This window comes from Muscardinus avellanarius (assembly GCF_963383645.1).
Source record: "Muscardinus avellanarius genome assembly, chromosome: 10".
NCBI lineage: Eukaryota > Metazoa > Chordata > Mammalia > Rodentia > Gliridae > Muscardinus > Muscardinus avellanarius.
Genome location: NC_137796.1, coordinates 96,365,597 through 96,378,989, shown reverse-complemented (window position 1 = coordinate 96,378,989; position 13,393 = coordinate 96,365,597). Strand labels below are relative to the sequence as shown.

At 36.8% G+C, this 13,393-nt stretch overlaps 1 protein-coding gene across 1 annotated transcript in view; it reads left to right on the top strand.

Annotated features, from left to right (window-relative positions):
- Positions 1-13,393, top strand: part of LOC308268827 (phospholipid-transporting ATPase ABCA3-like) — a gene marked incomplete at both ends in the record, with an annotated part of 110,558 nt that overhangs the window by 84,922 nt on the left and 12,243 nt on the right. The window contains 5 exons of the mRNA XM_080703931.1: positions 704-950; positions 1,076-1,193; positions 5,356-5,572; positions 10,076-10,249; positions 12,781-12,959. Coding sequence (XP_080560057.1) covers positions 704-950; positions 1,076-1,193; positions 5,356-5,572; positions 10,076-10,249; positions 12,781-12,959 — 935 coding nt within the window. The remainder of the gene's footprint in view (positions 1-703; positions 951-1,075; positions 1,194-5,355; positions 5,573-10,075; positions 10,250-12,780; positions 12,960-13,393) is intronic.

Here is a 13,393-nt window from a genome sequence, read left to right as displayed (position 1 = left end):
TATAAAACTATCAGCCAGGTGTGGTGGCACATGCTTGTAATCCCAGCATTCGGGAGGCAGAGACTGGAGGATCGTGGTTCCCGGACAGCCTCAGCTACTTAGTGAGGCCATTCGCAACTCAGTGAGACCCTGTTTCAAAACTAAAAAAAAGACTAAAAAATAGGGCTGGAGGTGTAGCTCAGAGGTACAATGCCTTTGTCTTCCATCCCCAGTGCCACAAAAATAAAAATATATCAAAAGAAAAGGGCATAAAATGTTGGATTCATCACAGTGCATTTTCAGTTTTCCCAGTCTTGGTACCAAAGTTTGACTACTTTCCTAGATATCTAATGCCCTTAAAAGATAGTTTCAAAAATCCCGTGTTTCTGGATTTTTCAGAGAAAGGTTTTGGCAGCTGTAAGATAATCAATACTGTAGATGGAGGTAGTCACAAATCAGTGTAAGGTAAGTAGCTTGAGAAAGTCTTTATCATATTGCCTATGTTTTCTCAGTGAAGTTGTAGCTTAAGTTATAGCCTATTAAGTGAGAGAGCTTATCATTTAGTGATGGAACAAAGTGTTTGAAGGTAATGACAAATGTCTGGAATAATCACTATAATAAAATTTAAAGGTATGACAAATAATATTATGTGCTCTTCTTCCCTGAAATATTGGTAGATGATTTGTATTTTGGGTGAACTGACCAGTATTATTTTCTTACCTAGGTGATATGGTGAATTACTTGATTAAAAATAATGAATGTAATGGTTTATGTATTATTGCATTTTCCATGGAGGTAACAGCAAATAAAACAACACTTACTGTTCTATACAACAATGAAGCATACCATTCACCATCTTTGTCCCTGGCGATGTTAGACAATATTCTTTTCATGGCACTTTCTGGTTCTGATGCTTCCTTAACAGTCTCCAATAAACCTCAGCCACTCCCTAACAGTAAAGCCAGTGAAGGGTATGTTATTTTTTCCTTAGAATTGACTTTTACTTTTTAAATACATTCTTTCCATCCTATAGCTATTGATAGAATCTGTATTTTCTGCTTGTTTATTTTTCATATATTTTTTGTTCCTTCTGCAGGATTACAGATGGACAGGAGGTGGCCAGAAATATACAACTTGGCATGGCTATATTAATCAGTGGCTTTTGTTTCCTGACAGTGACTGAGAGAACCACTAAGGCAAAGCACATCCAGTTTGTGAGTGGTGTCTCTGTCTTTATGTACTGGCTTTCTGCTGTAGCATGTGATTTCATCATATTCCTAGTTTCCTGCTGCTTGCTGCTGGTAAGTAGTAGATAGCATTTCTTAAGGGTATAGTTTTCTTCCATACCACATGTTTATGTTTGTTCTTAGCTCTGACAATGAACTATCTTTGCTTATTGTCTTAGAAAAGACATTGAAAAGTCTCATGGTAGACGTCATTAGAATAAAATTATTCCCATATCCTTCATTAGAAGAAAAGAACATTTTTTTTTCAATTGTAAAATGACTCACTCTGGACTAATTCCCATTTATTTTCTCATCTACTTTTCTTGTCCTCCAAAACTTCCAAAAGGTGGAAAGTCTCTTACCTATAATTTCTCATATTACCCAGTTTTCTTTTTTAGTAATCCTGACTGTATACTAGTGCCAGCGTTTCTAGTTTCCCTTTTGAGTTCTATCAGTTTCTGTTTGTTTTTGTTTGTTTGTTTGTTTTAGTTTTTATTGGCCAGGCCTGGAGACACACCCTTATAATCTCAATACTTCGGAGGCTGAGACAGCAGAGGGATTGCAGAATTGCAGCCAGCCTCGGTAACTTAGGGAGATCCTATATCAAAATTAAAAATAAAATATAAAATATGGCTGGGGGTATAGCTCATAGGTAGAATGCCCTGGGGTTTAATCCTCAGTATCACACAACACACAAAAAAAATTTTTATTGAATATCTGCTATCATCTGAGCACTATCATGGGATTCAGAGTGTGGTTTGTTAAAATATAAATCCTTCTTCTTAATTGGGCATAGTGGCACACACCTTATTCCCAGTCCTTGGAAGGCTGATACAAGAGGATCATAGGTTAAAAACCAGCCTCAGCAACCTAATAAGACTGCCAGTAACCTAGTGAGACCCTGTTTCAAAAAATAATAATAATAAGGTGGGTATGGTGGCACACACTTGTAATCCCATTACTTGGGAGGCTGAAACAAGAGGATCTTAGGTTCACAGCCAGCCTCAGCTACTCAGTGAGACCTTGTTTTAAAAAGAATAAAATAAGGACTGGGCATGTAACTCGGAGGTAGAATACCCCTGGGTTCAATCTCCAGTACTGCCAGAACATAAAATAGCGCTGGGGGTATAACTCAAAGATAGAATACCCTTGGGTTCAAACCCCAGCACCACAAAAAGTAAATAAAAGAAAATGGAAGAACCTGAAGAACATTATGTTAAGTGAGATTAGCCAATCACAGAGAGTGAAAGGTCATATGTTTTCTTTAATATGTGCAGGATAGGAAGTAATTGGGATATAAGAGAAAGTCCAGATGATGAGGAGAAATAAGCCATGGAGGAGATATAAGGGTAGGGGTAGAAGAATAATTAGGTTAATAGAAATACTACTATAGACTATGTGTATACATGTAAACATATACCAACGACAATCTGGGTACTCCATATTGGGAGGGAAGAAAATGAGGGGATCACCAAGAGCGTATGCACCAATAAAGCACAAAAAATAAAAATAAAAACAATGAACAGTGAAAAAAGTAAAAAAAATGAATAAATAAATATATCTTTCTTCCTAGCACTTCTTTTGTAATTCCTAAACAAATTAATTATATGCAAGTTAACTATTTAAAAGCTTAGCTGGTTTCCAATCATTTCCAGTCCTGAACTTTATGAAAATAAGTGAAGTGCATTGGAGAATACATCATGAACTAAAGAAACAGTGAAATGTATTGTTCTTATTCACCCCAGGTTTATGCCATCTAATTTCTTTTTTAAAAATATATATTTTTTATTGGTGCATTGTAGTCATACATCACAATGGAATACAAGACTTGTGAGGATATACAAGCACACATCATCCAATTAGTTTTTATCCAGTCCCTATACCATTCCCTCTCTCTCCCTCGATCCCATGCTTGATTGGTGATTAATTTTGATACATTTGTTTACGTACATCATGAGTTTTAAAGATTCCATCCTCCCCCATCCCATCCCTTCTGATTGGTCACCTTAATTGCTCCTCTATAGGGCCCTTTCTTCAGCTAGATCTCTTCCTATTACCTATTTCTTCCTAGTTTTTGCATATTAGGAAAAGCATCTGGTTTTTTATTTTCTGTGATATTTCTCTGTGTATGCTGCATTGCAAGTTCCGATCCCACTCTTGATGGCCCCAGCACTGGTCTGGCCACCCAGCAGACTCTGATGCTGGCCTTTCTGGCTCCAGCACTGGCCTTGCTTCGTGGCAGGCCCTGATCGCTGGCCCCAGCACAAGCCTCACCCCTTGGCAGGCTCCAATCCTGGCCTCAGAGGCCCCAACACTGGCCTTGCCTCACAGCAGGCTCTGATCCAGGACTCGCTGGCCCCGGCACCGGCCTAACCCCTCAGCAGGCTCCGATCCCAGCCTCGGGGGCCCCCAGCACTGGCCTTGCCTCACGGCAGACTCTGATCCTGGTCTTGCTGGTTCCAGCACCGGCCTAACCCCTCGGCAGCCTCCGATCCCGGCCTCAGTGGCCCCCGCACCGGCCTTGCCTCATGGCGGGCTCCAATCCCAGCCTCACTGGCCCCGGCACTGGCCTAACTCCTCGGCAGGCTCTGATCCTGGCCTCAGAAACCCCAGCACTGGCCTAGCCTCATCTCAGGCTCCAATCCTGGCCTCGCTGGTCACGGCACAGGCCTAACCCCTCGTATACCATCTAATTTCTATCAGTGAGGAATTAAAACCCCAAATAAGACATATATGAATGCATACTGCTGTGTTCTCTAGCAAAATAACTGAATGGACATTTCTTTTAAAAAGGCATATACTCAATTAACAGATATATTAAAATATGCTCAGTGAATCTCAAGGAAATGCAAGTTCAAATTATGAGATATAGTTTCATGCCCAGTAGGATGAAAATAATAATAATAATAATAATAATAATAATAATAAAAAGAGAAGAAGACAGTTTGGGCAAATGTAGAAAAATTGAGAGATTGGAACCCTTGCCAAATACTGGTAAGAATGTCAAAGGTTGCTTCTACTATTAAAAACAGAATAGAGGTTCCTTGCCGGGCGTGGTGGCACACGCTTATAATCCCCGCACTTGGGAGGCAGAGACAGGAGGATTGCGCAGGTTCGAAGCCAGCCGCGCTGGTTTAGGAGACCCTGTTTCCAAAAATAAAATAGGTCTGGGAGTGTAGCCCAGAGATAGACGGGCTTCCAGGAACCCCAGTACCACCAAAAAAAAAAAAAAGAATAGAGGTTCCTAATAATGTTGAAAATAGAACTTCCATGTGATCATACTTTCCCATTTCTTGTTATTTATTGGAAAGATTAGAAATTAGAAATCAGTATCTCTAAGATTTATCATCAGTCCTATGCACTATCACAGTAGCTAAAATGTGGAAACAACCTAAATTGGCCATCAACAAATGAGTGAATAAAGAAAATGTGCTATATACATACAATGGACCATTAGCAGTAGTTCTTGTATTTGCTATAATTATGGATGAATCTTGGAGATATTATCTAACTAAAATTTACAGAAAGTTAAATACTACATAGTTCCACTATATAAGATGTATAAGACAGCCAAATGCATAGACTTGATGGTCAGAATAGTGGTTTCCAAAGGCTGGGAGAAGGGGAAAATGGATAGTTATTGATTAGCAAGCAAAGAGTTTCAGTCAAATAAGATGAATAAGATTTAGGTATATGCAATACATGATTGTACTTATAATTAATAATATACTATACACATAAACTTCTTAAAATATAAATCTTGTGTTTGGTCTTTCTACAATAAGATGAAATGAATAACAATTAATGCATTCTCAAATAAATAAAAGTTGAGAGAATGTGTTGTTCATAGTTCTTCCCTACAAGAGATCCTAAAGGGAACTCTTTGGCCTGAAATGTCACTCTTTACAGACCTGGAAAAAACAATCCTAAAATAGTGGTTCTGGTCACTGGAATGTCCTTTGGTGAAGAGATGTAAGTAACTTACTTCATGCTCATAGGCTATGGCTTTTATAAAAAGAGGCAGATTGGCTAATTAATTAATATTTGTATGCTAAATAAAGGTAAGACTATATTTTCTTCTCTGAATGTTCTAGGTTGGTTTCTTTTGGTATTTGCCCTTCACTTTTCCTTTGTGCCCTCTGTGTTTTAGGGGGTATTCAGATTCTGTAAGATTGATATTTATGTCATGGATTACCACAGCATGGAAACATTGCTGATCCTTATACTATACGGCTGGTCTGCCATTTCCTTCACATACCTGATGAGCTTCATGTTTTCTCAAAGTACTTCTGCCTACATCAAACTTTTTTTTTTTAACTACATCTCGGGCATTTTTAGTATCGTCATAGATGACACATTACAAGGAAGTAAGTATAAAGACTTCACAAATTTTTTCTTCCCTAGAAGACAGAGATAAATTAATAAGGAACAGTGGACTAAGAAGTATGGAAGGACATTAGTTGACAATTAAGCTCTATCTAAGTTTTTTTTGTAGAAATCCTGAAGTTGCTGTAAGTCAATAAACTTATTTTGAGTTCCTGTGATATTTTAGGCATTGTGCCAGATATAGTGCACTCTTACCAAAATGATAAGATTGAATCTAAGCTGCAGGTCTTTGGATATGATGTCTCCTCTCTTGCCCCCAACTCCTGTAGCTATGATTTAAGTAATCTACTTTGCACCTAATTTTAGGAGAATTTGTCTTTGAAACTCATTTGCGAGAGAGGAGAAAGAGAGAGAGAGAGAGAGGGAGGGAGGGGAGGGAGGGAGGGATGGAGGGAAGGAGAGAGAGAGAGAGAGAGAGAGAGAGAGAGAGAGAGAGAGAGAGAGAGAATGAATGAAAATGGAAAACTTAGGCCGGGCATGGTGATGCACACTTGTAATCCCTGTGCTTGGGAGGCAGAGACAGGAGGGTCATGCAGGTTCAAAGCCAGCTGTGCTGGCTTAAGAGACCCTGTTTCCTGTAGCCCAGAGGTAGAAGGGTTTCCAGGAACTCCAGTACCACCAAAAAAAAAAAAAAAAGAAAGAAAGAAAAAGAAAATGGAAAACATTCTTCTTTAGAAGGGCCAATTTCAGAAAGAAAAAATTTTATGTTAAATATTTTAAACTATTATCTTAAAATATATTATAACTTGACACTGTGACATATTGGAATGAGGTGAAAAGAGGTCAAATGGAGAATAATTTTGTTCTTGGGGAATACTTACAATTTGTGGAATGTTTTATGGTATAATTCTTAATTTTTTTTTTTTTTTTTGGGTGGTACTGGGGTTCCTGGAAGCCCTTCTACCTCCGGGCTACACTCCCAGACCTATTTTTTATACTTTTTTATTTGGAAACAGGGTCTCATAAGCCAGCGCGCGCGGCTGGCTTCGAACCTGCGCGATCCTCCTGTCTCTGCCTCCCAAGCGCGGGGATTACAAGCGTGCGCCACCATGCCCGGCGAGTTCTTTCTCATTAATTCAATGAAAAGGCACAAAAACCTGAGCCTCCTAACATTTTACAGAAAGAAGAAAAACTGTGTGCACATCACATACATATAACTAAGACAGTTTTTTTCTTCCTAGTCTTAGTTTCTGTAGGGTTCTTAAATGTCCATCTCCTTCCTTTCCTTCTCAGATGTGGATTTACATATGTACTTACTAAATTGATCTTTGTTTTGAATAGATTTTTACAGAAAGACTATTGCCACTCTTTTGTTGAACTACTTTATAAGCATGAACTTAAACTGGATCACATTCTTTATACCTTCTCATTGTTGGAGAACTCCACAGGCATAGGCTTCCTGCTTCATTCCCTCCCCCTTTTTCCTGTCATAAAAGAATTTCTGCATTAATTAAAGATTAGCTTATTATGTATTCCTTTGCACATTTTTCAGGGATGAATATTGTCTCTAAGAAAGAATTGAACCTTTGTAAACAAGACTAAAGTAATTTTAAATCTATTTCTAAGTATTCATTATAAGAAAAAAATCTCTCATATATGGAAAGCAAATGCCTTTTTTTGCACAATTTTATCAAGGGAAATATTATTATATGAGGAAGACTCATCTGAAAGCATTTGAATTTGTGAACCCTGACCTAGAATTAAGTTCTGAGGATTTATGGTTTAAGGGACTAGAGAGGAATAATTATGGCAGAATAAGAATAAGAAAGGATTGTTGCTTTAGACAGCATAAAAGACATATTTTGGGAGAACTATGTTGCAAAAAGTCATATCAAGTGAGAAGGGAAAAGTGAGTACATCTGGCAATTAAAAAAATCAAGATGCTTTCCCTTCTCAGCAGCATAACAAACACTGTGAATTATACTTTGCCAAAGATAGTGACTGAGAAGAAAGTATGGAATTGTCAGAGGCCAACAATAAAGTGAAAGCAAGTATCCTTGGAGATAAGCATGCGTCAGAAGTCACTTTTGGCCTGAGGTTCTTGACAGCATCTGGCGACTTTAATCTCCCATTTTTATAAGTTGCACAGAACACAGTATATTTTAACATGTAACTTTCAAAAACATAGTAGATGACCAATGAAAAAGAAAGAAAAACAAACTAAATCACATCTAAAATGTGAAAGAAAGGAGAAAAATGAAGTTGAAAAGTAAGTAATAAATAGCAGAGTAGTATGATGATAGTAGTTAACCCTTCAAATTAGTAAAGTTAAATGACGACAAAATGTACTTATTGGATAACAGGATTGCCACTCTGTATTCTCACAGACCCTGATTAGAAGCAATCTTCTGGCTTAATGTTGTTTACATGGATCAAAATAAAGATGTAGAGAGTATATTAATGTCAAATACTCACAAAATAAAACTGGGGTGATTTTATTGATAGGAGGAAAAATACTCTTTAGAGTAAAATGTAGTTCCTGGGTATAAAGAGATTCACAACATAATAGGCAATTAAATTAAGAATGAAGGTGTAAGAATTCCAAATTTTTATTTACCTAGCAATATAACATATATTGTACACACACACACACACACACACACACACACACGCACACACGCACACACACACATGCAGCAGTAGGGAAAGTCAATAATATCTATTAAGTATATTTAATAACTTGAGTTAATGAGCATAAATAGAACATATAACCCCAAACACATGGTTTTAAACACACATTCTATCTTCAAAAACTGACCAGATAGCAGGGCGTGGTGGCGCACGCTTTTAATCCCGGTGCTTGAGAGGCGGAGACAGGTGGATTGTGCAGTTTGAAACCAGCCTCGCTGGCTTAAGAGACCCTGTTTCCAAATAAAATATAAAATAAGTTTGGGAGTGTTGCCCAGATGTAGAAGGGTTCCATCCCCAGTACCACACACACACACACAAAAACTGACCGGATAATGTACCATTCAGATGAATATATTAAGGACATATACATTAATGATCATGCAATTTAAAAGGCAGTAAGGAAGAGATAAAGAAAAACATACTTTTAAAGTATGTTTTAAAACACATTTAAAATTTTTAAAACACATTTTAGAATAATAAGCCAATGAAAGAATTATAAGAAAAATTAGAAAATATTTATAATGAAGAATAACATAAATATGCTGCAGATAAAAGATTATTTGGAGGAAAGTACATAGCTTTAACAACTGACATCAATAATGCTAAAACAGCCAACTTAAAAAGTTAGAAAAAAACAAAGTTGGGTTTGGTGGCACACACTTGTTTCTTGTTTTGTTTTTTGGTGTGGTACTGGGGTTCCTGGAAACCCTTCTACCTCCGAGCTACACTCCCAGACCTATTATTATACTTTTTTATTTGGAAACAGGGTCTCTTAAGCCAGTGTGGCTGGCCTTGGTGGCACACACTTGTAATCCCAGCATTTGGGAGGCTGAGACAGGAGGATCATGGTTTGCAGACAGCCTCAGCTACCTAGTGAGGCCCTTTGCAACTCAGTGAGACCCTGTTTCAAAATAAAGAATAAAAAATTAGGGCTGGGGGTGTCACTCAGAGGTAGAATGCCCCTGGGTTTCATCCTCAGTACTACAAAAAAAAAAGTTAGAAAAAAACATTATACATCTTCAAATAAAATAGAATGGTGAACAAAAAAGAGTGAAAATTAACCAAATAGAAAGTGAATATACAAAGAGAACTACCAAAATCATTTAGAATTTGAATTACTCATGAATGTGATATATTAGCAACTAGAACACAGACACACAAATTGTTATAAAAGAAGATAGCTTAATGTGTGTATGTGCTTGTGTATATACAGTTGTTAGACCATTAAAACAGAAGAGAATATGACTTTAGGCCAACAAATGTAAAAACTTAGAACTAAGTTGTTATACTTGTAGAAAAATGAAATTTACTTCATTTTATTTAAGAACTAGAAAATGTGATTAAGAGTTAAAATTATTTTCATAAAGAAAACACTGCTCCTTTGTCACCAAAAAGACTTCAGAATTCTACAGTTGTCACAAGAATTCTACAGTTAGTCTACTCTTATCACCATTTACAAACTGGAACAAAATTATTGGGAAGTAATTATTTGGAAGTAATTAATGTTCTTCAAAGAGAATCATTTGGGCCAGATATGGTGGCACCCACCTGGAATCCCTGTACTTGGGAGGCTCAGACAGGAGGATTGCAGGTTCAAGGATAGCCTCAGCAAGTAGTGAAACTCTCATCAACCTTGTGAGACCCTGTTTCAAATTAAAAGAATAAAATAGAGCTAGGAGTGTAGCTTAGAGGTAGAATGCCCCTGGTTTCAGTCCCCACTAACACACACACACACACACACACACACACACACACACGGTAATAATTTGGTTTTTAATTTTCTAAACTTGGTTTAGTCATTGGAGATTTATGTCCTGAAGACAGATAAAAGCCTACTTTTATCATGCTTTTAGAAATACCAACTACAATGTCTAATGCCACCAAAACCTTCCTACGGAATTTGTTACTGCTCTTTCCCAATTACAACCTTGTGAAGTGCATCAGTGACTATACTGTCATCTACAATATGAAGATACTATGTACCCGGAAAAGGAATATTCTCCAGTACTTAAATTGTAGTAAAGAAAGTAAGTATCTAAAGGATCTCTAAGTACCTCTGAAATGAGTCTCAGGCTCAGACCATGAAGTATATGATGAACCTGCTCTTCTTTCAAAGTAAAGAGGACACATGTTTAGACTATATGTTATTTTACAGGGAAAAATTTTTTTAATGTAGTAAAGCCTCAAAGCAAAGCAAAGGTAAGTTTAAAGTGGCCCTCATATATATAATAAGAGCTAGTAATAACTGACCATAACCTCACATACATTATTTTCACAATTCCCTCAAGTAATTGTGCACTCATTTTTAGGAAATTGACTTTGTATCCTATGTCACACAGTTCAGGACTAGGGTTCTGTTTATGGGAAAGAAGATCCAGAGGGAGGATATGCATTATAATTTTATTAGATTAGATTATGGCCCAAAATATAAAAGTCTTTTTATGAGCTTATTTTGAGATAAATATAAAAGTAATTCTGGTATTTAATTTGGTATAATTTATTGAAGTTACGTTCAAATATATTTATTTGAATTTTTTGCAGTACTGGGGATGAAAACCAGGGGCATTCTACCTCCAAGCTATAGTCCCAGCCCTATTTTTAATTCTTTATTTTGAAACAGAGTCTCACTGAGTTGCAAAGGGCCTAAGTAGTACCTGAGGCTGTTCTCATACCGTGATCCTTCTGTCTCAGCCTCCCAAATGCTGGGAACTACCATGCCCGGCTTGAATTTAATATTTATGTATTTATTTATTAATTTTGCAGTACTGAGGATGGAACTCAGGGGCATTGTACCTCCAAGATACATCCCCAGCCCTATTTTTTTTAGTCTTTTTATTTTTTGAAACAGAGTTTCACTAAGTTGTGAAGGGCCTCACTAATTAGCTGAGGCTGTCCACAAACTGCAGTCCTCCAGTCTTGCCTCCCAAATGGTGGGATTACAAGAGTGCACCACCACACTCGGCTCTTGAATTGAATATTCATAATCCCCATTAAGAAAAGGGAGAAGGAAGCACTTTATAACAAAGAAATCTGACAAACACTATCTCAGCCAGGCATTCAAGGTCAACATCAGATATAATTCAAATTGATAGTATGTACCCTATTTTTTCATACAATAAACATGGCATATTGGTTTCCTTAAAAATAAGGACATATAGCAGGTCACAGTGGTGCAGGCCTATCACCCCAAACTGGAAGGCTGAGAAAGGAGGTTCACAGGTTGGGAGCTAGTGTGTGATAATGAGGCCCTGTTCAAAAATAAGAAGTTCTGAGGGTATCATTCAATGATAAAGCACCCCTGAATTCAATCCCCAGTACCACTAAAATTAAAAAATATATATGTTGGGTGTTGTGATGCACGTCTGTAATTCCAATACTTTGGGGGCTGAGACGGGAAGATCACAGATTTTAGGACAGTCTTGGCAATGTAGTGAGACTCTCAGCAACTGATAACCCAAGAGCCCATTTCAAAATAAAAATTTAAAAAGGTGTACACACACATACACACGCACATACATACACATACACACACACAAAAGAAAAAAGAAAAATATGAGCAGTTATCACAGCCAAGAAGAATTTAAACACTACTAAATTATTATTTACATGACTACTAAATGTAAGGTGGTATCTTGGGTTGGAATGTGGAAGAATAAGGGGTCATTACACTTAAAAATTGAGAAATATAAATAAGGTGGATACTTTAATAATAATGTATTAAATAGTTGTTCATTTATTGTCACATACATTATACTAATGTATGTTCTTAGGGATAAGGGAAACTAAACTGGGTGCATGGTATATGGAATTCCTTGTGCTCTCAGCAATTTTTCTGTAAATATAAATTGTTCTAAAATATTTTAAAGGAGAGGGGCTATAATTTTTTAACAAAATTTCTGTGTCTTTTACTCCTGAACATTATTCTCAAAAACATTCAAAGCATCAGCTGACAGTATTACCTTCCTTAAAGCATAGTGTGGAGCTAGGCCATGGTGACACATGTACTTGAGAGGCTGAGACAAGAATATTGCAGATTCGAAGCCAGCCTCAGCTACTTTATTGAGGCCCTCTGCAACCTAGTGAGACCCTGTTTCAAAATAAAGAATGAAAAATAGGGCTGGGAGTGTGGCTAGGAGATAGAATGCCTCTGGGTTCAATACCCAGTACCACACACAAAAAAGGCATATTATGTTACCTTTTCCAAGAGTATTTGTATTTTAGAGCTTTCTTGCAATTATCAACTTAGTATTCCACAACTCTGAAAGTATGTGGGCTTATTTTTCATGTCATGTAATAATTTCTAAGACATGTAAATACACATATATTCATATGCTTATATTATTACCAAGAAATATGTTAATGAGGTTCAGCCTTCAAACTTCATTGCTTAAAGTGATAATTTTGAAGGAAGCTAGTCATTTCTTTCACTCTAAATTCATTGCCTTCATTCAGCTAGCATTTTACTTAATATAACATTTGTTGTTTCCTTAGTCTGTTCACTGTCTCAATTTGGTGCAGTAAAATTAGTATTCTCTTTTTTCTCTCTCACCATTCTCAGATACTGAGAAGAACATTTATTCTTTGAATGAGAATGCACTTGGGAAGTATTTGATTGTTATGACTGTTGCAGGCTTTCTTTTCCTTCTCATGATTTTTCTTTGGGAGAATACTTTGTGGAAATTAAGAACATTTCTCAATCAATATATTTACTTTGGTATCTACAAGAAATACAAGAAAGTGAGTATTTAGGCATGGAACAACTTAAGAACAACTCTGTGTCTAGGGGATGGTGGGGTGAGAGATGGAGAATTAATGAATGAAACATTTCCATTGACATTATATACATACGTGAAATTGCCAATGTCAATCTCAATATCATGTATGGGGAAGGAGAGGGAGTGGGAAGGAATTGGTGGAGAGGGGGAAGCTCACCAAGTGCTGTGTTCATCTATGTCCATATCTGTGAACTGCATTATGATGTGAGACTACAATACACCAAAGAAGTATATAAAAAGAAATATAGTGCCCACTATAAGCTAAAATATACACAGCCAAAAAGTCAAATGAAATATGATAAAATCTTGATGAAACTATGCTCTGAACTAAAGGTGATTTTCTCTCCTAAATTTGTTTTCAAGATATTCTAAGAATGATTAGGTAACGTTATTATG